This window comes from Anabrus simplex, chromosome 1 (genome assembly GCF_040414725.1).
Source record: "Anabrus simplex isolate iqAnaSimp1 chromosome 1, ASM4041472v1, whole genome shotgun sequence".
Classification (NCBI taxonomy): domain Eukaryota; kingdom Metazoa; phylum Arthropoda; class Insecta; order Orthoptera; family Tettigoniidae; genus Anabrus; species Anabrus simplex.
Window position 1 is genome coordinate 464,319,230 of NC_090265.1, and position 23,237 is coordinate 464,342,466.

At 40.0% G+C, this 23,237-nt stretch overlaps 1 protein-coding gene across 2 annotated transcripts in view; it reads left to right on the plus strand.

The window, feature by feature from the left end:
- LOC136867320 (uncharacterized) overlaps nucleotides 1-20,693 on the plus strand; it is a 152,229-nt gene extending 131,536 nt beyond the window's left edge. The window contains exon 4 of one of the 2 annotated variants that reach the window (XM_067144484.2): nucleotides 19,828-20,119. In XM_067144484.2, the coding sequence (XP_067000585.2) occupies nucleotides 19,828-19,972 (145 nt within the window). In that variant the 3' untranslated portion in view covers nucleotides 19,973-20,119. Of the gene's footprint in view, nucleotides 1-19,827 lie in introns of both variants that reach the window. The other variant, XM_067144476.2, reaches the window with a different exon arrangement.
- The last annotated feature ends 2,544 nt before the right edge of the window (nucleotides 20,694-23,237 follow it).

Here is a 23,237-nt window from a genome sequence, read left to right on the forward strand (position 1 = left end):
ACTCGGGTGACAAGTTCCAAACAAACACTTTCTTTTTCAGAAAGTCCACTGCAAAGCCGGTAAGTCGTTGAGATTATACCATGTTCACTCCGTAACAGATACTCACGAACAATAGCAGATCGTATAGCAAACTGCGCAAATACGTCGCTCCCGCAGACCAGTACAAATGAGAAACGCACAGAATCAGCATCAGAGTCAGAATAAGTATCAGAATCAGAATGACTCGCCGCACACGCGTACCCACTTATATATGCTTGCTACACGTGGTTATCGCGTCCTGAAAAGTTTACTGGTAGCAACGCTCACACCGGCACTTCTTCCGCGTCACTCTGTCAACCCAAACCTCGCTCAAAACAAAGCCCTCGCATTGGCTATCGAGTATATGATGTGACATAGACCGTCCACTCATGTATCTCCACATTGATTCACTCCAATTCTTCAACCGATACAACCTGCCGTACCCCGTGTTTCAAAGCCACTTAGTTGCAACACACACAACCGACCTCAACCGTCCTTCCCGATATAGTCGCTGTTTTCCCGGTTGCACAATCCTTACGGCTAGGCCATATTTACAGACTCTTACCCAAATGGAAATTTATACAAAATATAATGATGAACATATGCAATGTTCCCTAACTATACATTCTTCTTATAATATTACGTTTTTACATGGTAAATAAACAAAATTACATGATTTTAACCTTACAAACTATATACGAAAATTTCCTAACCTAAAAACTCGTGGATCGTACATACGTACGGTTACAAATAGAATTTATTAAATAAATAAAATGTTTAAAAATTGTAACAGAAAACGTCCACGTAGGAAAATTGAAAATTAAACAGTTAAAAATAAATTAATTTAACACATCCAAAGAAAATTAAAGTGTTAAAATTGGACAACCACCGCACAAGAAACTGAACTAAACATAACGTGAATTAATGGCATTGGGGCCCCATGATATTAGAGGAAACAGCATAATTGAAATAATATTTGTTCATAACAATTCTCATTTTCTTCTTTTTTTTAAAATGAGAAAAAAAAAAGACTTTAACCACCGAGTTTTATCCAAGGGCAGGGATAACTAGGAGACCCGGTAGAATAATCACAACTCTTCACACACAAAGAAAATAAAACAGGAAATAAACTTTGAAAATCTCAAACGTGAGCGAGAAATTAAATCATGACAAGGAGAAATCATTCAATTACAGGAAACACCACTTAAGATAGTAAGCCCAGAAGAAATCGGGGAGAGAAAAAAAAAACTTCATCCATCAGATTATTTTTATCAACAATTACCTTCATCAGCCGTTGTCATGGTAACCCAAGAACGCCATGAACAACGCAAAGCCAAAGGGAACAACGGAAAAAAAAAAAAAAAACCAGGAAAAAGGAAAGCAAATGTAGGTCGAAAGTACCAAGATAGGAAAGAAAAGTATAAAAACAATACCGTGAAAAATTTAAAGAAAACTCCAGTCTCCTTGGTTAGAACTAAGTGGTTCGAAACACAACCTAGTTGGGGTGAATAGAAAAGCAGTATTTTAAAAAAGGTACTCTATCATATTCCATTTTTGTTTAAACAATTTAGATCATAACTTACTTTCACCCCAGAACAATATTACAAGTTTATAACGACACTAACAGCATGTGATCAAAGTGTACATCTCTAACATCTTACCCAAAAGTTTTTTTTTTGAAAAACAGATCATTAAGATTTAGCTGAGAGTAATTCAATGAACGCAATAAAGATTTAGGTACACTACGTCATACCGAAAAGTTCCTTTTGAGTTCATAAATGCTGAAGGTGGATGTAAGGTTGACAGGATGCCTCAGCGCCATTTTGTACTCGCGTATGAATGCAGATTAAATTGACATAAATAAATAATCCTTACAGTCTGTGGACGTTTACATTTTGAAACTACACAACACAAATCCTGAGGGCTAGAAGGAGAGCCCTCTCAAGTTATTATTTATCCATTTTCCATCTCGCCGGCTGTAAAGTCGTCTAGCACGACCGACCAAGCACACTCACGATGCATCTTCTTTAAACTACAAACACTTAATGGCTGCTCTCCCTCAGTAGCGAATAGCCTCCGAAACTAGGGAGCTCTCATTGGTCAAGGGGCGGAGCCTCGTAGTACAAGTACTCCGACAGAGGTCACCACCTACAAGGTCCATTACTTCCCGCGGTTAGAAGAAGAATAATGAGCGCAATGCTCAAAGTACATGTGTTTTAAATAAAACTAGAAGTAGTAAGAAACAAAATAGAAGATAATACCACGAAGGTAGAGTTAATATGACACAATTTCCATGCCGTTTAGGCTACATTGAAAACGTTGGGAGGAGGAGAAGTAAAATAATATCACGATGTCAGTTGCTGTGAACTAAGTATAACAGCCTGACTGAATATTGGCGGGAAATGGCTGGGGAGTTAGAAAACTTTCTTCTTTAGCATGCCATTCCTCTGGTTCATACATTTCCTGATACTGCTGGTATGTAACATACTGGTTCATCATAGTATTCCAGCTATTCGATCCCTACTCTGACGCGCTGTTTGTGAATGAGCAGTGTGCCCACTTATGGCAGAGGCTCACTTAGTAGTAGTAGTAGTAGTAGTAGTAGTAGTGTGACCTGGTCTAGAATTACAACTTGGACCTATTCCAAATTATAGCACCACAATTCAGTAAATAACTCAAAATTCAACCCGGAAAAGAGCCGTTTCTTAAGAAAAGGTACTTCCTCTCCATTTTTATTAAATTCTACATTAATTTTATTCCAAATTAGCAGTGAAGAGGGGGGTTTGTGCTCTGGCTTGGAGGAAAAATTTGCCTCCAAGTCAGATAGATTTTTCCGCCGCCAGTGTACTGAATTGAGATTTTCCGACTCACCGGGTACTCCTAAGAAACAGATTAGTAAAAAGACATAGTTTTTGCCCTGGAACTCTGCACTATTCGACTTTCCCCGCTGAAAAAAAGATGGAGTTTTCACGATCACGGCTGTTTGTGGCTTGGTCATTCCAACTCTGGAACTTTGGACTGTCGGATCGGCAGCGTTCGTTAAAAGTGAGAAAATGTGGGGTTTTTCATTTGATCGACTATTTCATATAAAAGCATTTATTTTAATCGCGTCATTCCTACTGACGTCATTGTAATGACCTATGTTCATTTCAGTTTGGAAAACCACTAAGACAGTCTTTCTGAGGATGTAAAAAGGCAGGTGGAGTGTGAGTATCTGACATTATAATGAAAACTCCCCAACCTGATTGTGACTGATGGTAGGCAAGTGGACCTACATTTACAATGAAAATGCCCTAACCCAGTTTTCATATGAGAAAAGACGTTTGGTGAATTCCCCCTCACTTTTCTAGGGTCACGTTGTAAGCTATCCAATTTAATACAATCTTGCTCACAACACGTACACTACCTAACCTCGAATTCTGTATACAAGGTAGAATTCCGTAGCGAAGCACGGGTACATCAGCTAGTCATAAATAAATCTATGAGAAAACATCATCAGGTGTTTAGGGAAACCTATTCTTTGGGTTTCCCATGTATACTGAAATCTAGAAAAGGAGACAAAGTTGTGTTTTATACCATGTACTCTTGTGGTACATACAGTATTTTCTCGCATAATTTACGCATCCCAATATTTTTGGGTCCGAAGTGGAGAAAAATAAATGTTCATGTGTTCTTCAAACATCCATCACGCAGCTCCAGATACATTTCGAAATAAAGATCTCAGCTACTCGGTTAGTAGCCTTCCTATTGCGAATCCAGGCATTCTAAATACTGGGCAACGTGCTGTTATCAGCCGGTATGAAATACCACTGCACTAGTTCATTGAGAGAGTCAGCGCAGAAGTGACTAGTGTTGCTCTGTTCCAGTCTGGTACAACCATATTTTACGAGTCTTCGGGTACGGGACATGCGTTTTCTTTGATCTCAGAATTGTTTGTTAGTTCACTGTGAGCAAGTATTTGAGTAATACTGAATCATATAAACTCGCTGTGATCGGTTACACTGAAACATACGGGAATAGGGCAGCGTGCCGCAAGTATTCAGTGTTTGAATGCAACGTACGCTACCGCGGTAACAGTGAGTCCACTTCAAACGACCAAGTCTCGCAAAGCATTTCCTGGGCCAAAAAGTGGCAAGTTTCTACAAATAGAGGAGGATCTGCTCAGATATATGATTTTGTTACACAACATTGCATATGCAGTTTCTCACGAAAATCCTGTATTTTAAAGGACGAGAAATAGCTGCTACACAAGGAATCTGTGTGTCAGATTTTAAGTTTAGCCACGCCTGGATGATTAATTTTATGAGGAGAAATGGACTTTCTCTTCCAAGAATACCGAATGATTTCAACCAAAAAGTAATTGATTTTCATCGCTTTGTGATTGAGAAGGGTAAAGTGAAGGAATATTTGATCTCCCAAACAGGAATGGCAGGTTGGACATCATCAGTTTCCGTGTGCCACAAAGCTGAAGTCAAACAGTCGATAAGAAAGGGACATTGAGTGTTATCATATGCGAAAGACAACGATGTACTGCAATGCTTGCTGTAACAACTGATGGCAGAAAGTTTGCCTCTTTCGTTGTTCTAAAACGAAAAACAATGCCTAAGTAAAATTTTCGCAAGGGATCCACGTTTGTATCCAACGAAAAGGGTGATGGATAAATCACTTGTACAAGATTGGATACGAACAGTTTGGAGAAATTTAGCTGGGTCCCTCCTTCGATGACCGGCCCTTCTCGTGTTGGGACAGTTTTCGTTTTTTTTTTTCTTTTGGCTGGTATGTCATTATGTACTTGCATAAAATGAACTTTTATTAGTTCCTGTTTATTTCACTTCAGGTCGTATTGTCAGCTCGTAACGGGAAGAATGTTTTCCAGCGTCGGTACGTCAAACCCACGTGTCCAACTTACCTGATGTATTCTTATTTGACTTTTCTGAAAAAATTCTCACGCCTGAATTTTACGCCAAATGATGATAACTGCAAACGAGTTGAACCAATTGTGTTTATATTATCTTTGATGTATCTTTTAAATGTAAATGAGTTGTAAATAATTTTCAAATGTCTGAATTCCTTGAATAATTTACGCATCCAAAATTTTCGCCTGTATTTTTCGTCAAAAAAAATGCGTTAATTACATGAGAAAATAACTAGTACATGGCAGCAAGAATGACCTGACTAAGGGGAAATCAGAAAATAAACAGTTTCTTTACCAAAGCTGGAGATGATGTTTACAATGTAATCAAGTCCGAGTGTTTTCTTACTACTTTTTTAGTGGAACACAGCATTCCATTGAGTGCAGCTGATCATGCAGGAGCTTTATTCAGGAAGATGTTTTGTAAATCAGAAGTCACAAGAAGGATATGGCTATGGTCGCACAGAAACGTGTGTCCTGAACGAAATGGTGCATACTGCAACATAGGACTTTGCTGCGAGGACTGATCAACAAAGATTGAGACTGATTTTAACCTGTAGCTTCCGTGATAGTTTCGTATCTGTAACATAAATATTTGAAAAGAGCGGATTTTTATGTATAATGTCCGTTAGCCGGAGCACTCTCGTATCGGTAGGTTGGTAGTAATGATCTATTTTGTAGACGCTACATGCATTTCGCATACCAGGCAATGGAGAGAGGAGCAGTACAGCACAGTCAAATTCTGTTTTTGTTTAAACCATACAGCCACCAAAACTTGCAAAAAGCTGAAGTATCATTATGATGCTGAAGAAAAACAAGCCAGCACAGTGTGGAAATACCCCAAGAAAAAGGCACAAGTTGTTCCATTTGCAGGGAAAGTGATGATCACATTTTTTTACTGTAATGGAATGATTTACCAGCATGCAGTTCCCCCTCACACTACTATTACTACATGTCAATATTGGCTACACTGAGGAAGCACATTACAAAGAAACGACCAGTGCTTTCTCGGACTGGGTGGCGACTTCATCACGACAGTGCACGGCCTCACGTCGCAAATCAAGTCGTGCAGTTTCTGGCTTGATTCAACATTACTTGTGTAAGCCTACCACATCCACCATATAACCCTGATCTTGCACCCCGTGATTTTTTAAAATTCCCATCACTAAAGGCAAAGTTTAGGGGCATTTGATTTGAGAACTCTGAAGCAGTGCTCCAGAAAAGTGAGGCGATTCTCAAGGACCTGACAAAGAATAGTCTGCAGCATGTGTTCAAAGATTGGCAGAGACTCTATAAAAATTGCATTGAAGTAGGAGGGGACTACTTTGAAAATGATCATGTAAACATTGAAATGGAGTAATAAACTCTGTGGAAAAAAAAAAAAAAAAAGTCTCTCTTTATTGATCAGCCTTCGTACTTGTTTACAGAATGGCCCATTTTCTTTGTCAACAGATACTGATTCCAAGTTTTGTCCCATAGTAGTTACTTTTTATGATGCTGCTCAAGAATAAAGTATCAGCAATGGAAGTGGATTCGACAATAGCAAGAAAGCTGCTATTGTTGCAGTAGAAATTAAATTGTCAATTAAGAATTGTCTGGCATTCTGTTCAGACAATGCTCCTGTTGTGATTGGACAGAAAAATGGAGTTCTAGCAGTTATGAAAAAGCTCATCAGGATATTTTTGGCATTGGTTACATCTGCCATCTAATTAGCTGTTGAAATAGGCTGCTTCAACTTTATACCAGTTAGAATTGATGAGATTCTTGTTGATATTTTCTATTACTTGGAGAAAGGTGCTAAAAGAAAAGAACTTCTTCAGAAATTTCGAAGTATGCATGGCAGAGAAACAAAGAAGTTGTTGAAGCATATATGCACAAGATGGTTATCCCTACTATACATGTCATGTATTAGACCCCCTTTCGCTTTTTGAGACGAAGAAAATGAAAAAAAACCAACGTGCATACAAGACCCCCCGTGTAATTCGTCAGAGAAGAACTAGGATTCCGCTTCGAAGCGGGTACAAGCCTTACTGCAGCTCTGATATCACACAAATTTGTGAACATTTTCATCCATACGACCCACGCATCGAAGTCATGCGTTACATCCGTGTTTCATAATTAAGAAATGTCCCACCTCCGTAGCATGGGCCTACTGCAGCTCTGATGACATTGCACAAATAGGTGAATAGTTTCGTGTCCGACCCGCGCATTGCGAGTACACATCTGTCTTGTATATAAGATGATGCTCGTTGTTTATAGGGGTCTAACATCTAAGGTCATCGGCCCCAGTCATGTATATACAGTGAAACCTCGTTAGTGCACTCCTCATCTACACGTTTTCCCGCTTAGCACGTCATAAATTCAAAGTCCCAATTCTCGTCGTATTAAATCTATATAAAAATACATCGCTTATCGCTTCACGAATTTTTGCTGTTACCGCTTGGTACAATCGCATTTTTTTCTAGCCCTTGTTAAACAAACGTGAATTCTAACTCTGGTAAGATCCGTCACCACAGTGGCATAATTACGGAAAAATACCTAAAATTCCTGAACTTCACAGGATAAGTTGCACCTTTGGGGAGCAAGCTGTTAGCCTCAGGAATGTTCAGTTTTGCTTGCTGGTTAGCAGCAAGATTGCTGAATAACACAGTGAGTCCATTTGTGCTTGTATTTCACATTCCATTAAGAAGTTAAAAATTTATTGTATGTTGAGTGGTGCAGTGAAGTTTTCTCACGTGATACGGTAGCCTATATCTGGGTTAGGAACATAATCGTGTGAAACTGACTAGCATGGTGCATATTTGTTTTGGGATAGCCTAGGTATGTATACGGAAAAATAGAAATTCCTTTCTAATGAATACGACATTAAAATCTTTCAGACTGTGGACTGGCATCCACATCTTTAAGCGCGCAGAGGTCGTGAATGTTGGGTTGAACTCGCACCTTCGAGTTTCGACTTGGTTGAAATTTTTCAAAATGGTGGCCAAAGTCCTTTTCTCGCAGTCGCACATGGTAGAGTATAACCTCCATTTCATTGTCTAAGAGTGTGTCCAGAAACTAATGTTTTATAACCCACTGCTCTGAAATAAAAGGTTTCTACTAACATTTGTTTTAGAAAGAGTTTGATCTGCAGTAATACTTTTATTGGCCCCCGTGCATATGTTTTCATATTTGTTGTTTGGTGTTTTTCACACAGTTCAGTGCACCTGTTTTTTTATAAGCTCCAGCAGAAAAGGTTTCCATATTTGTTCGTTCATGCTTTTCACACCTTTTAATAATTTCCTCTCATCTTGAGAAATTGTAGATATAGTTTTCACTGTACCTACGGATATACGACTTAAAATGCCTTCATAATACCAATATAAATGGTCTGTTATTGGACATTATAAATTTTCCAGCTAACTCATTCCTTGAAATATTTGTCCCGAATGAGTAAATTGGTATTATACATTTATTCGGGACAAAAATTTCAAGTTCCCTATGGGAATCAACGTCTATAATCATCTGATGACCAGGCAGGCATCAATGCTTGGTAATGACAGTCTCTCATAGTGCATTGGCACTGCCGGTGGCTCCAAATAGCCTGCACAGTGGCCTCTGCGGTATGCACCAGCCATGAGTCTTGGTAGGTGTGTTACACTGACTGACAGAGCAAATGCAACACCAAGAAGGAGTGGTTTGAAAGGGATGAAAGTTGGGGAAAAAACAGAGACGGCACGGACGAATAATTGATGTTTATTTCAAACCGATATGCAGGTTACACAATGCGCACGGCATCGACTCAGTAGGATGTAGGACCACCGCGAGCGGCGATGCATGCAGAAACACGTCGAGGTACAGAGTCAATAAGAGTGCGGATGGTGTCCTGAGGGATGGTTCTCCATTCTCTGTCAACCATTTGCCACAGTTGGTCATCCGTACGAGGCTGGGGCAGAGTTTGCAAATGGCGTCCAATGAGATCCCACACGTGTTCGATTGGTGAGAGATCCGGAGAGTACGCTGGCCACGGAAGCATCTGTACACCTCGTAGAGCCTGTTGGGAGATGTGAGCAGTGTGTGGGCGGGCATTATCCTGCTGAAACAGAGCATTGGGCAGCCCCTGAAGGTACGGGAGTGCCACCGGCCGCAGCACATGCTGCACGTAGCGGTGGGCATTTAACGTGCCTTGAATACGCACTAGAGGTGACGTGGAATCATACGCAATAGCGCCCCAAACCATGATGCCGCGTTGTCCAGCGGTAGGGCGCTCCACAGTTACTGCCAGATTTGACCTTTCTCCACGCCGACGCCACACTCGTCTGCGGTGACTATCACTGACAGAACAGAAGCGTGACTCATCGGAGAACACTACGTTCCGCCATTCCCTCATCCAAGTCGCTCTAGCCCGGCACCATGCCAGGCGTGCACGTCTATGCTGTGGAGTCAATGGTAGTCTTCTGAGCGGACGCCGGGAGTGCAGGCCTCCTTCAACCAATCGACGGGAAATTGTTCTGGTCGTTATTGGAACAGCCAGGGTGTCTTGCACATGCTGAAGAATGGCGGTTGACGTGGCGTGCGGGGCTGCCACCGCTTGGCGGCGGATGCGCCGATCCTCGCGTGCTGACGTCACTCGGGCTGCGCCTGGACCCCTCGCACGTGCCACGTGTCCCTGCGCCAACCATCTTCGCCACAGGCGCTGCACCGTGGACACATCCCTATGGGTATCGGCTGTGATTTGACGAAGCGACCAACCTGCCCTTCTCAGCCCGATCACCATACCCCTCGTAAAGTAGTCTGTCTGCTGGAAATGCCTCCGTTGACGGCGGCCTGGCATTCTTAGCTATACACATGTCCTGTGGCACACGACAACACGTTCTACAATGACTGTCGGCTGAGAAATCACGGTACGAAGTGGGCCATTCGCCAACGCCGTGTCGCTACGTGTGCAGCACAGCGGCGCATTTCACATCATGAGCATACCTCAGTGACGTCAGTCTACCCTGCAATTGGCATAAAGTTCTGACCACTCCTTCTTGGTGTTGCATTTGCTCTGTCAGTCAGTGTATTTACCGACTGATGAGCCCAACTTAGCACACTCGGGCGAAACGCTGGGAACGAGGAATGAGCTAGGTAGAAAATTTATAATGTCCAATAACGGACCATTTTTATTGGTATTATAAATTTACTCATTCGGGACAAATATTTTAAGTTCCCTATGGGAATCAATATCTATATCATCAAATGCCTTCATGTTGGAATAAATTTTATCTAGTGTTTCCATATACCTGTCAGATAGTTTTTATTCCTATATTCAGCAGTACATTTTCTCACTTAGAACATTCATTTTTGCTGCCCCCTGCAGAAAGTCTTAATGAGATTTTACTGTATGTCTGTGTTTTTGTAGTTAAGAATGTCCACCAATGGTTAGCACAGTTAGCTGCCGTTCTCGGGAGCCTGAGTTGTATTCCCGGTACTATATTGCCAAAGATTTACGAATGGCAGGAATGTTTATTTGCGGTAAAAAATGGTACATATAACTCCTTTCCACTGGGGATTTGTCTTAAAAAAAGAGCTGCACCACCTCGGGATGAGGAAACGAGTTTACTTTAGTTAAAGAAATATTCCTGGTTGTTGCTGTTAACCCAATGAGCAGTACCGCTCTCTATTTACGTTCTCGAACTTTGCACCTCAACAGTACCGCCGTCTATTCGTGATTCATCTTGAATGTTTGAAATTGTTTCCTGACGACATACTAGCAGGTTTTGAGAACAATGATGGAGGATGTTTGACATGTTCAGCGAACTTTATTCTGTGTTTAATCATATCTCATATGTTTTGTGATGAAGTTCTGTCCCAGCATCTGTAGTCACGTAACCTAACTTCTTACATGATTTTGCTACGAATTACAACACCTGGGAGCTGTTCTCTATTGTTGTTTCCTGAGTGCATTGCACGCCTATTCCTTGACAATACACATTATTTTTCTCTCTGGTTTCCGTAGAAACAAACACTCTTATAGTAAACAAATACATATGTTAATGGCAGGATTGAATCGAGGATGCAGGCTTTTTCCCCAATATATAAGTAATATATTGACTAAACGAGGGGTCTGATGATGAAATTGATATACATATATATTTATATACAAGGCGTGTTTTTTAAGTAAGGTCCGTTTGAAAATAAGTACACAACGAAAGTTTATTTCAAAAAAGTAAATGTATTTTCAGAAAGTACATACTTCACTCTATTTTTCGACATAGTTGCCAAGTTTGTTCAAACCCTTATCATACCTCGTAACCAATTTTAAAATACCCTCTTCATAGAAACTTGCCGCCTGCTCCAATAACCAAGAGTTCACTGCCGTTTTCATATCGTCATCATTGTAATGGTTGCCACCGAGGTGATGTTTGAGGTGGAGGAACAGATGGTAATCGCTCGGTGCAAGATCAGGACTGTAGAGTGGGTGGTCTAAAACTTTCCAGCGAAAACTGTCCAATAAATCGCGGGTCTGACCTGCAGTGAGAGGTCTTGCATTGTCATGGAGAAGGACAGTTCCCTTTGTCAGGATGCCGCGTCTTTTGTTTTGAATTGCTCTGCGTAGCTTTCTCAGGGTTTGGCAGTACGCTTCTGCATTGATAGTGGTTCCTCGTTGCATGAAGTGGACCAACAAAACACCATGCCTATCCCAAAACTCCGATGCCATGATTTTGCGCTGGGAGAGAGTCGGTTTGGCCTTCACCTTTACAGGCGAGTGTGTGTGTGTCTCCATTCCATGTTCTGTTGCTTCGATTCGGGCGTGATATGCGAAACCCATGTTTCGTCTCTAGTTACGATCTGAGTCGAGAAGCCGTCACCTTCTTTGTCATAACGCGTCAAGAACTTCATCGCACACTCAAATCTTTGGTTTTTGTGGTCCTTTGTTAGGAGTTTTGGGACCCACTGGGAGCACAGTTTCCTAAACTTTAGGTGTTCAGAAACAATGTTGTAAAGCACTGATCTCGACAAGTAAGGAAATTCGTTTGAGAGACCTGTTATTGTGAAGCGCCTGTTCTCACACATTTTCGCTTCAACTGAAGCCACCAAATCGTAATCAAAGAAGGGCGACCGGAGCGGTCCTCATCATGGACGTTGTCACGGCCATCTTTGAATTTTCGTACCCACTTACGCACTTTGTTTTCACTCATAACAGTATCACCGTACACTTCGCAAATCTGTCGATGAATTTCTGCGGCTGACAGGTTCCTTGCTGACAAAAACCGTATCACTGACCGAACCTCACACGCGGCGGGCGAGTTGATAGTCTTAAACATTTTGAAAGCACAGAACAGAACCGTACAGGTTAGCTACAGAGCTGAAACTGAGCACAGTTGTTCCCGAGGCATGCCAGTACACGGCGCATGCGCTCGTTGCGATATGCGCGCGAACTAATAGTGTCTACAACAAAACGGACCTTACTTTAAAAAAACACGCTTCGTATATATGATGGTGGTAGTTATTGTATTGTGTCCAATGGGAGTGAAGTGGGTAATTCCTCGGAAGATAACACGGAAAAATTGGGGACGAAGTGCCGCGCTCAGCTGTCACAAAAAAAAAAAAAAAGCTAAACTGTCAGCTGTTCAAACCTAAGGAAGAAAATGGAGTTCTGTAGGCAGGTTTTTTCTTATGCTTTCTGCTCATTTTGACTCATCAAATTCAGGTGTTAAGTCATTTTGATTCATCGAATTCAGGTGTTAAGTGATAATCTCCATTTGAATGATAATAACAGTGATTCAAGACTTGAAGTGTCGATTTTCAAAGAGTTTGTTGATCGTAATATTATGAACTCCATAGTGTCAGAAATGAACCTGCACTACTTATTTGTTACAGGAAAAACGGTCGTAAAGGAAAATTGAAGTTACATAAGTGGCAAGGCATAACCGTGGAGACTTTGTTTTCCTGGCAATTGTTTTGTTGAAGGGCCATGTGAAGAAAAAACACTATGAATGACTATTGGTCAACAAATAAATTGATTGAAACTACGATGTTCGGTAAAGTGACCTCTAATACCAATATAAATGGTCCGTTATTGGACATTATATGCACTAGCCATGCATCTTGGAGGGTGTGCTATTTACCAACTGGTGAGCCCAACTTAGCACACTGGGGCGAAATGCTGGCAACCAGGAATGAATTTGTTGGAAAATTTATAATGTCCAATAACGGACCATTTATATTGGTATTACAAATTTACTCATTTGGGACAAATATTTGAGGTTCCCTATGGGAATCAACATCTATATCAAAGTGACCTCTCTTGACATTTTCTCCCTCATTCTAAGACAGCTTCACTTTTCTGACAACAATCTGCAACCCCCAGTTGACAGACATTACGGAATTCGGCCTATAACAAACTATTTCAGAGAGAAATTCCGATCTGTATTCTACCCCTTCCAAAATATCTGTATTGACGAGAGCCTAGTTACGTGGGAAGGTCGCCTAAAATGGAAACAATACAGTACATTCCATCTAAGTGACACAGGTCTGGTATAAAGGTGTTTATACTTTTCGACTGTGATACTGGGTTTATCCCTAATTTTATTATTTATACTGGAAATGATGCGCAAATTGAACACGAAGAACTCAGTGTGTCTGGGTCAATTACCATACCCTAAAGAAACTGTTGTAAAGTCTAGTCAGTGTGTTGTAAAGGATACAAACTTGATCACACATAGAGAGTAATTATGTTTTTGTCAATTTTACTCCTTTCAGTACTTTAAGAAAAATATTTTCTACGCCACTGATTTCAATTAAATTGAAAATACCATAACTGTAAATTATGTAACTTGATTAATAGAGAAAAGTTAGTATCAAAATAACTTAAAATTAAGGATTCAAAATTTTCAAGGAAAAAACTCAACTCCTGCAAGTGTCACCAAAAACTCACTGGTCAAAAGGTTAATATAGCAGGCGAAATCATTACGAGTGATCATTTATTATCTTGTACCTCAGGCCAATATAATTTTTTTTTTTTTTTTTTTTTTTTTTTTTTGAGAGATATAGGTTTAAAACATGATAAATACAATCCAATCATAAAGATTCTTTTTCTCACCAACGTACCTCACGTCCCCACTTAACAATTTTTGGAGACGCCGAACAAAACTAATTGCACATTAATAAAAAATGGAGACTACGATAGTATGAAATAAAACATTATGATGGTAAAACGCATTATCGCTATGCCTGTAGATATCGATAAATATGGCAAACTTTCTTGTTATCCATTTTTAATCTCCCTGTCGTGGAACTTCTGGCACTATGCGGACACTCGATAGCATAGCATACCTAACTTAAACAATGTGGTCTCTCTTATCTCATTTACAGCTGTGTAAATCCTGATGTGGTAAGTGTGAAGAACAAGCATGAAATATACTTAAAAATAAGGGTTTGGCTTTCAACAGCTGGAGTTATCCAAAGAACGCTTCCAGTCCCTATGCATTGCATTCGAAAGTACAACTCGTAACATACGCCAAGTTATCAGCTGGTTGTTTGGCACGCTTCCTACAGCGCGGCTTTATTCAGGAGTAGCTTCTGCAATACATACACCGAGAGTATCAGAGGCCATCTTCAGAAACCATTTGGGAATAGATACTCACTGTTTGGACCCTATAGTTCGGAACAAAACTATTTTAAAAAGTTTCAAAAAAAGATGGGACCTCGAATGCTCTCAATGCATTACTGACAAGATGGCAGTGAAAATGACATCATTTGGAATGGCGAAATGCTGGTAGCAGGGAAGTTTGCGGTTCAAGACGATAATTCAAATGAAAGCAGTGATCATGTTTACTCAGGTTTACTGTGTGGTAGGCCTGTTGCTCAACTGACAGAGACAAATGACTGGCCATTAAGTTATTGCATAATATTGCATAATATGATAATACGATACTCTTGTTCCTTGTCGAGTATAAAGGGAGACGAATTTTTGTAGCAAGTTTTTATGACCGTATGCCCTTCCTGACATCAACCTAATCAGAGGAATTAATGAGATGAACGATGAGAAATGAGTAACTAAAACTATGTAGGTCTAAAAGTTGTGTTCACCATTTATTGGCTTTTTACATGTAGAAATGCTCCCTTCCAATGAAAATAGCCACTATAACTCAAATACATTCATAAGTTTGTTAAAGAATATTGTAATAATAATGTTATTGTTTTTACGTCCCACGAACTACTTTAGCGGTTTTCGGAGACTCCGAGGTGCCTGAATTTTGTCCCGCAGGAGTTCTTTTACGTGCCAGTGAATCTACCGACATGAGGCTGACGTATTTGAGCACCTTCAAATACCACCGGACTGAGCCAGGATCAAACCTGTCAAGTTGGGGTCAGTAGACCCGCTCCTCAACTGTCTGAGCCACTCAGCCCAGCAAAGAATAGTGTAGAATGTTTACATGTATAATTCATAACTCCTTATGACCTAGAAGTCATGAGTTCACTGCACAGAATGTGAGGTTATCGCATATTGGAACCCCCGTTACTTTTTTGGCTGTGAAGTGGGGGGGAAAGGGGGTCTAATACGAGAGTTAATACATTATTTAGACAGGTTACACTTTTTTTTGTGCGGTAAAAAGGAAAATAGGTGGGTTTTATCAATTTCTTAACGCAGAATTCGAGAAAAAAATTAGTTTTGGTGTATCACGTCTGGTTTAGTGGCAATTTTACAAAATGTTATTTTGTTATGTAAAATTCTTGATACTTAGTATTGATTAAATTTGATATATCAATGTAAATTTCAGCTTGCGAAACGTAATCATATTTTGCATGCATTAAATACACATAAATGCTGCTTTGTAAGCAAGTAGATGGTTTGTATTATATTTTTAATGTATATTGAAATTCGTGAAACTTAAGCATAAAGTGTCTATTTAGTTTCGGCTGTACAGTTGCTTTTAAATTAATATAACCGTACCTTGACAAAAATTACATGGTTAAACATACATAGTTTTGTTACATTATGTGCAGTTTAGATTCACACCTCTGTCTTTTTCCATTTTCCGTGGAATTTCCGGGTTTTTGAGGTTCTTGAATGATCTCTAGAAGGGTCGTCTTGTGCAGTCTTCCATCATATTCACATCCCAACGTCCCTGATAGCATCGTTCTGCATCTTTGAGATCCTGGTGAAACCTTTCACCTTGTTCTTCACTGACAGCTCCTAAATTTGGAGGGAAATAATCCAGATGTGAAGCTAAGAAATGAAGCTTAAGGTTAATATTACAACATTCATTAAACTTTACCAACATTTTCCTTACAATTTCTTTATATCTACAGCAAGAGTGCTCAAGAACCTCTACATGAACTTCTATTTTTAGTTCAAGAAAATTGTCATAAGTGTTATAGTTGTGTTCACTTCTTGCCATTTTTGTGTTGGCTGATGACATAGACATGTCGAAACCGGTCCGAATAACATATTAAATATGTTGCTACATTAATTCATACAACAATATTATTGTATTGAATAGGTGGAACATCTTTCTCTTTTTAGCATTGTCCTTAATGTTGTTAAGGAATTTAGTCACTACATCTTTGAATGCGTTCCATGCCTCTTTCTCAATTTTGGTCATCGTGTCTGTGAAATTTTTTCCTTCATCAGTTTATAATACCAATATAATGGTCCGTTATTGGACATTATAAATTTTCCAGCTAACTCATTCTTGGTTGCCTGCGTTTCGCCCTCATGTGCTAAGTTAGGCTCGTCAGTTGGGACTTAGCTTCAATGCTGGTGGCTTCAAGTAGCCTATGCAGTGGCCTCCACGGTATGCACTAGCCTTGCGTCTTGGGTGCCCACTCCCATTTCATAGCAACTGGTATCCCGATTCTCAGGACCAATTAACTAGGCCACTCAGCCGTTGCCCATGGTTCACAAACTAGGACGTGACTACAGTAATCCACACCACAAGCCATTAGAGCAAACTTGCAGGTACGTATTGACTTGCCCTCATAGCTCACGAAATATGGCAGTCACAGAGCGACAGTTACAGCAAGCTGTTAAGAGAGTGGTACGATGGACCTTAGAACATGGCTTTCGGTTTACAACTGCAAAGACCTCTGTTGTTCACTTCCGCCAGAAGCACACACTCTTCATCCCCATCCTGAGCTTTATTTACCGGGGGTTGTTCTTCCAATAGTTGACACTTGCCGATTTCTTGGGCTCTTTTTTCCATAGTAAATTATCCTGGAAACCACGCTTGCATCAGTTAAAATTCAAATGTGCTAAGAAATTGAATATTTTGAAGTTTCTTAATGGCACTAAGTAGGTGCCTGACCACACGGTGCTTTTATAGGGCACGTATTTTATCCAGGTTAAACTACAGCATTGCAACATATGGATGAGCAAGGCAAAGTGTCCTTGTGAAACTGAATAGCACCGAACAAATTGGCCGTGAGATCATGGTTACGCAGCTGTGAGCTTGTATTTGGGAGATAGAGTTTGAACCCCACTGTTGACTGTCCTGAAGGTGGTTTTCCATGGTTTCTCACTTGCACACCAGGCAAATGCCATGGCTGTACCTTAATTAAGGTCATGGCCGCTTCCTTCCCACTCCTAGCCCTTTCCTCTCCCATCATCGCCATAAGACTTATCTGTATCGGTGCGATGTAGAAAAGAACATTGATAATAAATAAAAGTATTATCCACCTTAGCGGAGTTAGATTGGCAACGTGAGAATTCTGTACAAGCCCCATTGCTAACCTCTGTTTGACTGTAAACGTGAGACATCATCAAACACTATTGTTCTATGCTGCAAATTTGGGGCAGATGCCACTTCACCCAAGCTATCCCTGGGTATTCCACAATGGCAGCCATTGGTTGTATGCTGCTTTTATCCATGAACATCTCGGCCGGTTGGTATGCGCTTGGATAGCAGTTACAGATTGTTTGATGTATGTTCAGTTCCTCTTCTTGTTAGATGACTAAATGTGGTACCTCCTTGGTTAATACAACGATGGGAAATCATCCTGGATCTGCATACCACCCCAGAAGTGAACACTGACTTCATATATCGAAGGTTCTTCCTGTCCATTGTTAGCCCGGTATCCAGGTTCAGTAGTTATTTACACGTATGGTTCGAGGGCAGAAGCAAACCTAGGTTGTGAAATATACAAAATGATTCTTATGCAGTCCTGAAATAACCCTGAAAGTTTCAAGAAAATGTGTTCATAATTAGCATTCCTAGAACACTTTGTCACAATAGGACAATAAAATCCCACAAGGGAAGAAGATTGAAATATTCCATCACATTAGCATTATGAGGGACTTGAGCCTGTAGGCCTAATGCTCTAGCAACAAAATTTACAGAATTCCTTGGTATTTCAGGCATGGGCGCCCATATGACAGTTTCTAGAGGGGGGCCCAAACCTGGGGGTACGTAGTAATTTTAATATTTTGGAAGATTAATGGCGATTTGTATTTTGCATTAGAATAACCCACGGTATCCCCTGCCTGTTGGGGTGGGGAACGGTACTACCGCTTTTACGTAATACTGACTTTTAAATCATTTTCTTGAAAGGAAAACACGTGACCACACTAGATTTTTGCCTTTCCCTGAGAGCTAGAGGGGGGCCGCGGCCCCACCTTGCCCCCGGGTATGGGCACCCTTGATTTCAGGGTAATTCACCTTTTGAAACCTGTTTGGAAAAAATGTGCCTGGCCTACTTACATGTGCATGATGAAGTCTGTTCTGCAATGGTGTATAGTCATCTGATAAATTATCCACACTTCCTCCTACTTCACCTGTATTTTCAATGTCCTCAGAATCATTTTCATTATCAGTTTCACCATCACTAGTCACTACCCTCATCAAAAGCTCATAAAATATCTGATTCACTCAGCAATGTTTTTGATCTCTATGCTGCTATGTTTGTTTGCTACAGTCACATGATAACTAGATAAGAGGTAAATGTATAGACATGCAACTCCAACAAATACTAAAAAAAGTGCCAATAGTGGTGATAAGTGTGAAGTAGAGACATTCAAGGTTGATGTAGTATGAATGTTTCACCAACAGGTGGCATGACAGTCAAGAAAACACACTTTTCCTGAGGATCTCAATAAGCGATCCTGGCACCACAGGAAGGTGCAGTGAGCCACTTTTAGCGATCCTTGGCTCTTCTTGGGTTAAAAAAAAAGCTCCTGTGGGATAAAATTCCAACATTTGATTCCCTGCTATGATAATCAGCTGTTTGAACTGATGTTAAGCAGCCATCGTCACTATCATAAAATAATGGATATCATTTCTTAAATTAATTTTATGGTGCTGCTGTTAATTTTCTGTGTAGTAAAGCAAGCAAACAGCTTGTAATTTTACAAGACTTTTATCATTGGTCATCTTATAATAATGTTCTTGTTTTTACATCCCACTAACTACTTTTGATGTTTTTCGGAAATTTGAAGGTGGCAGAAGTTTGTCCCACAAGAGTTTGTTTTTACATGCCAGTAGATCTACCAACACGAGACTGACGTATTTGAGCACCTTCAAATACCACTGAACTGAACCAGGTTCGAACCTGGCAAGTTGGGGTTAGAAGGTCAGCGCCTCAACCATCTGAGCCACTCAGCCTGGTAATGGCCATCTTGGCATGGTCATTTGGCATTAAGAGTCCTACTGTGAGGGACTTGCGTCGGTAGTTTTACTGGCACATTGGATTAGCCCATTTTAGGGTAAAATTCCTATGTTGTTGTTGTCGTCCTTCTAATTATTATTATTATTATTATTATTATTATTATTATTATTATTATTATTACCATATAAATGTAAGCTGAGTAGCTCATTGTGTTGATCATGGGAAGTGTTTCTTGCTTTGTCTCTGTGATAATTATCAGTATTATCCATTTCTTCATATAATTATTAACGTACAAGCTATCATATGGTTTTATTGTTTTGTTTTAGGAAAGTGAAATATACCAAAAGTGTATTCGGCCACCTCCAAACCGGACAGTGTTCGACGGAGAGTCTCCCCCGCCATACCGTTCGAGCTCTGCAGGCCTTCTGGCCCTGGGTGGTTCCAGCGACTGGTCAAGCAGCAGTAGCGTGACACACGTAGTGAGGTGCCACAGCCTATCGAGTGGCGGTGGAACAGTACGTCACATCCCGACGGTCATCGTGCCCGCTCGCACGCGTCGCCTGTCGGCCTTCTCAGACCCGCCCGTGTCTACTCCGGCAGGTGGTACACTGGCCGGCCTCACCATGGTCCCGTGCCGAACCGAAGGCGGGACTGACCCTGGTGGCTCGGGCAGGCCTGTCTGACCGCCTGCGAAGCTAGTGATAACGCAAAGTCTTTCAGCAGTAGCGACTGTAGTAGGCATGAAAACAAGATCCCTGAGGCAAGGTAGTAAGTTGCAATAAGACTTTGGAGACAAACCTTGCACTTGGGACAGTCCAAGCTTGTTCAAGTGCTTGCAAATGTGTGATATCAGTCAAACCACGTTTCTTCTAAAGAAAAACTCTTTAACGAATCAAAAGAACCTTTTGATATATATACCTTAGTCTCTTCCAAGAAGAGCGAGCAGTGGAATAAAAAAAAAAAGTGTGATATATGCTAGGTGGATTGTGTGTTAATGCATGAATGGGCAATTTGACACTACTCTGTGTTTTTCATAAAGATGTAGCAAATTATTTGCGATCTCAAAAAAGTGTAAGGATATGAGAAACAATTTGTGTAGTAGCTGCATTTTGAAGATATATGCATTACTTTGTGATAATAATATATAGTTTGTGGGCTGGAGAGCACACACACTCGTGTGAATTGAGATAAATTTGTCTTATTTTACTTTTGAATTCCTTTTACTTTCCTAACAAGTTCCCTATCTAGCTGCCATTAATTTGTTGTGATGAATGGTTTTTGTATAAAAAACCTGGTAAACAGAGGGAAAAAAAAGGTATGGTAAAGAAACGGAAACATTCTTGTGGCTACAGTTGTGCAGTCGTCAGCTCTATGAATAAAATAGTCTGGTCTTTATATTTTGAATTTTTGGCAAAAAATGTGTTTATTTCAGGTGAGATGTACCGTGATCAATTATGATCTAAGTTTTCAAATTTGTTTCTGGTATGAAATCGTGTAAAGCTACAGGAGTGAATGACATATAGTCGTCTTACAAAGAAAACTAGACTAAATTTTAAGTTTCTTTAGGATCTTGGTGAGAGCGTAAAAAGTTTTCATTATACTATGTTTTAGAAAGGAAAAATACACTATAATACAAATTGTATACATTTCTAGATTTAACTGTTGCTGATATATCCTGTCGTATGAACGTGAGCAGAGGTTGGTTAAGAGGGCGAAAGCTGATCGTGAATGAGCAGCAAGGTGGAGGAGAAATCTGCCACCTTCTATCCTGCTGCCTGGTATATGGGCTTACTCCTGTCATTCTCCCTGTCGAATTTCAGTTGTCAATGCTCACACTTTTGTCACCTATATTTTATTGAAGAAATTTAACATACATATTGTGCAGAATTTTTAACTAGCATATGTCAATTCTCTCTCTCTCTTTCTAATTATTATCTTTTGTAAAATTTTTCTTTTTGAAACTATTATAAACTTCAAAAATTATCACATTCTTCCATACTAATTGACTTACATAGTGGCCCTGTCATCTTATTAGCTATCAGAAATGCTATTAATTTGGACTCTCTTCTGCTGAGTTTGCACTGTGCAGATATTAAGAGGATTCTTTTAGAAAGTGTTTGTGGTCAATGAAAATTGAGCTTCAAGATTTAAAAGTAGCTGGAATTTTTTAAACAGTGTTGAAATATTTCATTCGTTTTATATGGAGGACAAGTTTATTTGAGGTGTGTCTTACACATACTTACCACTCCTTGGAAAATATATTCTGAATAAATAATTGCTGTCACTGAAGAATGAAAGAGAAGATATATACACAGGCAAGAATTCACTCAGTTTATGTTTCACTTTTATCACAATGAAATTGCTTTCTGCCTGCAACACCTATCGGTATGCTGCTGTAGGTTAGGTTTTGTAAAATGAAATATTAAGTATACTGCTAGGTGTTATTTTGCTTTACCTGCAGTAAATTACGTGTTGAGCATCCAGTAAATGATTATGTACCAATATAAAATACAAAGGAATATTGTATATAAAGTTATGAATTGTATAATTCTTAAAGATATGAACATACTTCCTTCAGTTTGGTCATTCAGTTTTATGGTATGCAATTCATTCAAATATCCTTTTTTTTTCTTTTCCTTTTCTCTTATAGTTAACTGAGGAAAACATAAATAAGAGATATTTATTCTTGGGAGATTTTTATTCTATATTTTGTTACTAACAGTAAATCTAGACATGGAAAATTCCATTGAGCATCTATAAAACAGCTTTCTACCAGTAATTCTTATTATATTAGCCCTGCTTCAGCTTTATTTGTTTTTTTGTTTCAATACCCGTAATGCACTAGGAATGATAGTCTTGTGGGTTTTTCATATCTCCCATGACGTAGACTTAAAGTCCTGTCATGGCTTGGACTAATCGTACCTGTTAAAATTACCACGGCGAATCAAATATAAATGGGAATTACTTTTAAAAATTGGCATCCACTAAAAAAGTACACATATAGAGATCACTTTTCTACATAGTGTCCTGCCTTTGATACACATTTTCTCCATTGGATTGGTAAGACTTTTATGTCCGTCCTGATAGAAAGAAGAGGGGCGTGTGGAGCCAGTTGTGCACGAACTCTTTTACACTTGCATCATCAAACTGCTGTCGTCCTAGGTCTTGTTTGAGTGGTCCGAACAAATGGTAGTCACAGGGCGATAAATCTCGACTGTACAGAGTGTTTTCCAGAGGTGTCCAGTGAATTGCATTGTCGTGGAGAAGAATGACATTTCGGTTTGATTGCCAGTCACTTGTTGTGGTGCGCAGCTTTTGCTTCATCCAAAAGGTGACAGTAATAGTCTGCATTAACTGTCCTTTGTTTATGTAGAAAATCCACCAGAAAAATGCCCACGAAGTCCCAGAAAACGGTTGCATGCACCTTTCCAGCAGATGGGCGTTTTGGCCTTGACCAGACCTGCTTCATCTCTTCGCCACCACTTTATGCTTGCTTGCTTTGACTCTGGAATGTAATGATGTATGCAGGTTTCATTACAAGTCACAAAACATCGCAAGAAATCCTGTCCTTCCTCCTCGTAGCGATGCAGGAGTCTCTGACAAACTTCGTGGCCTTAACTTATCTGTTCCTGGTTGAGGAGATGAGGAACCCACCTGACAGACGATTTTCTGAAATGGAGTTCATCTCTGATGATGGTTTGAACACTTCCATAACTTATTCCTGGCTAAAACAATT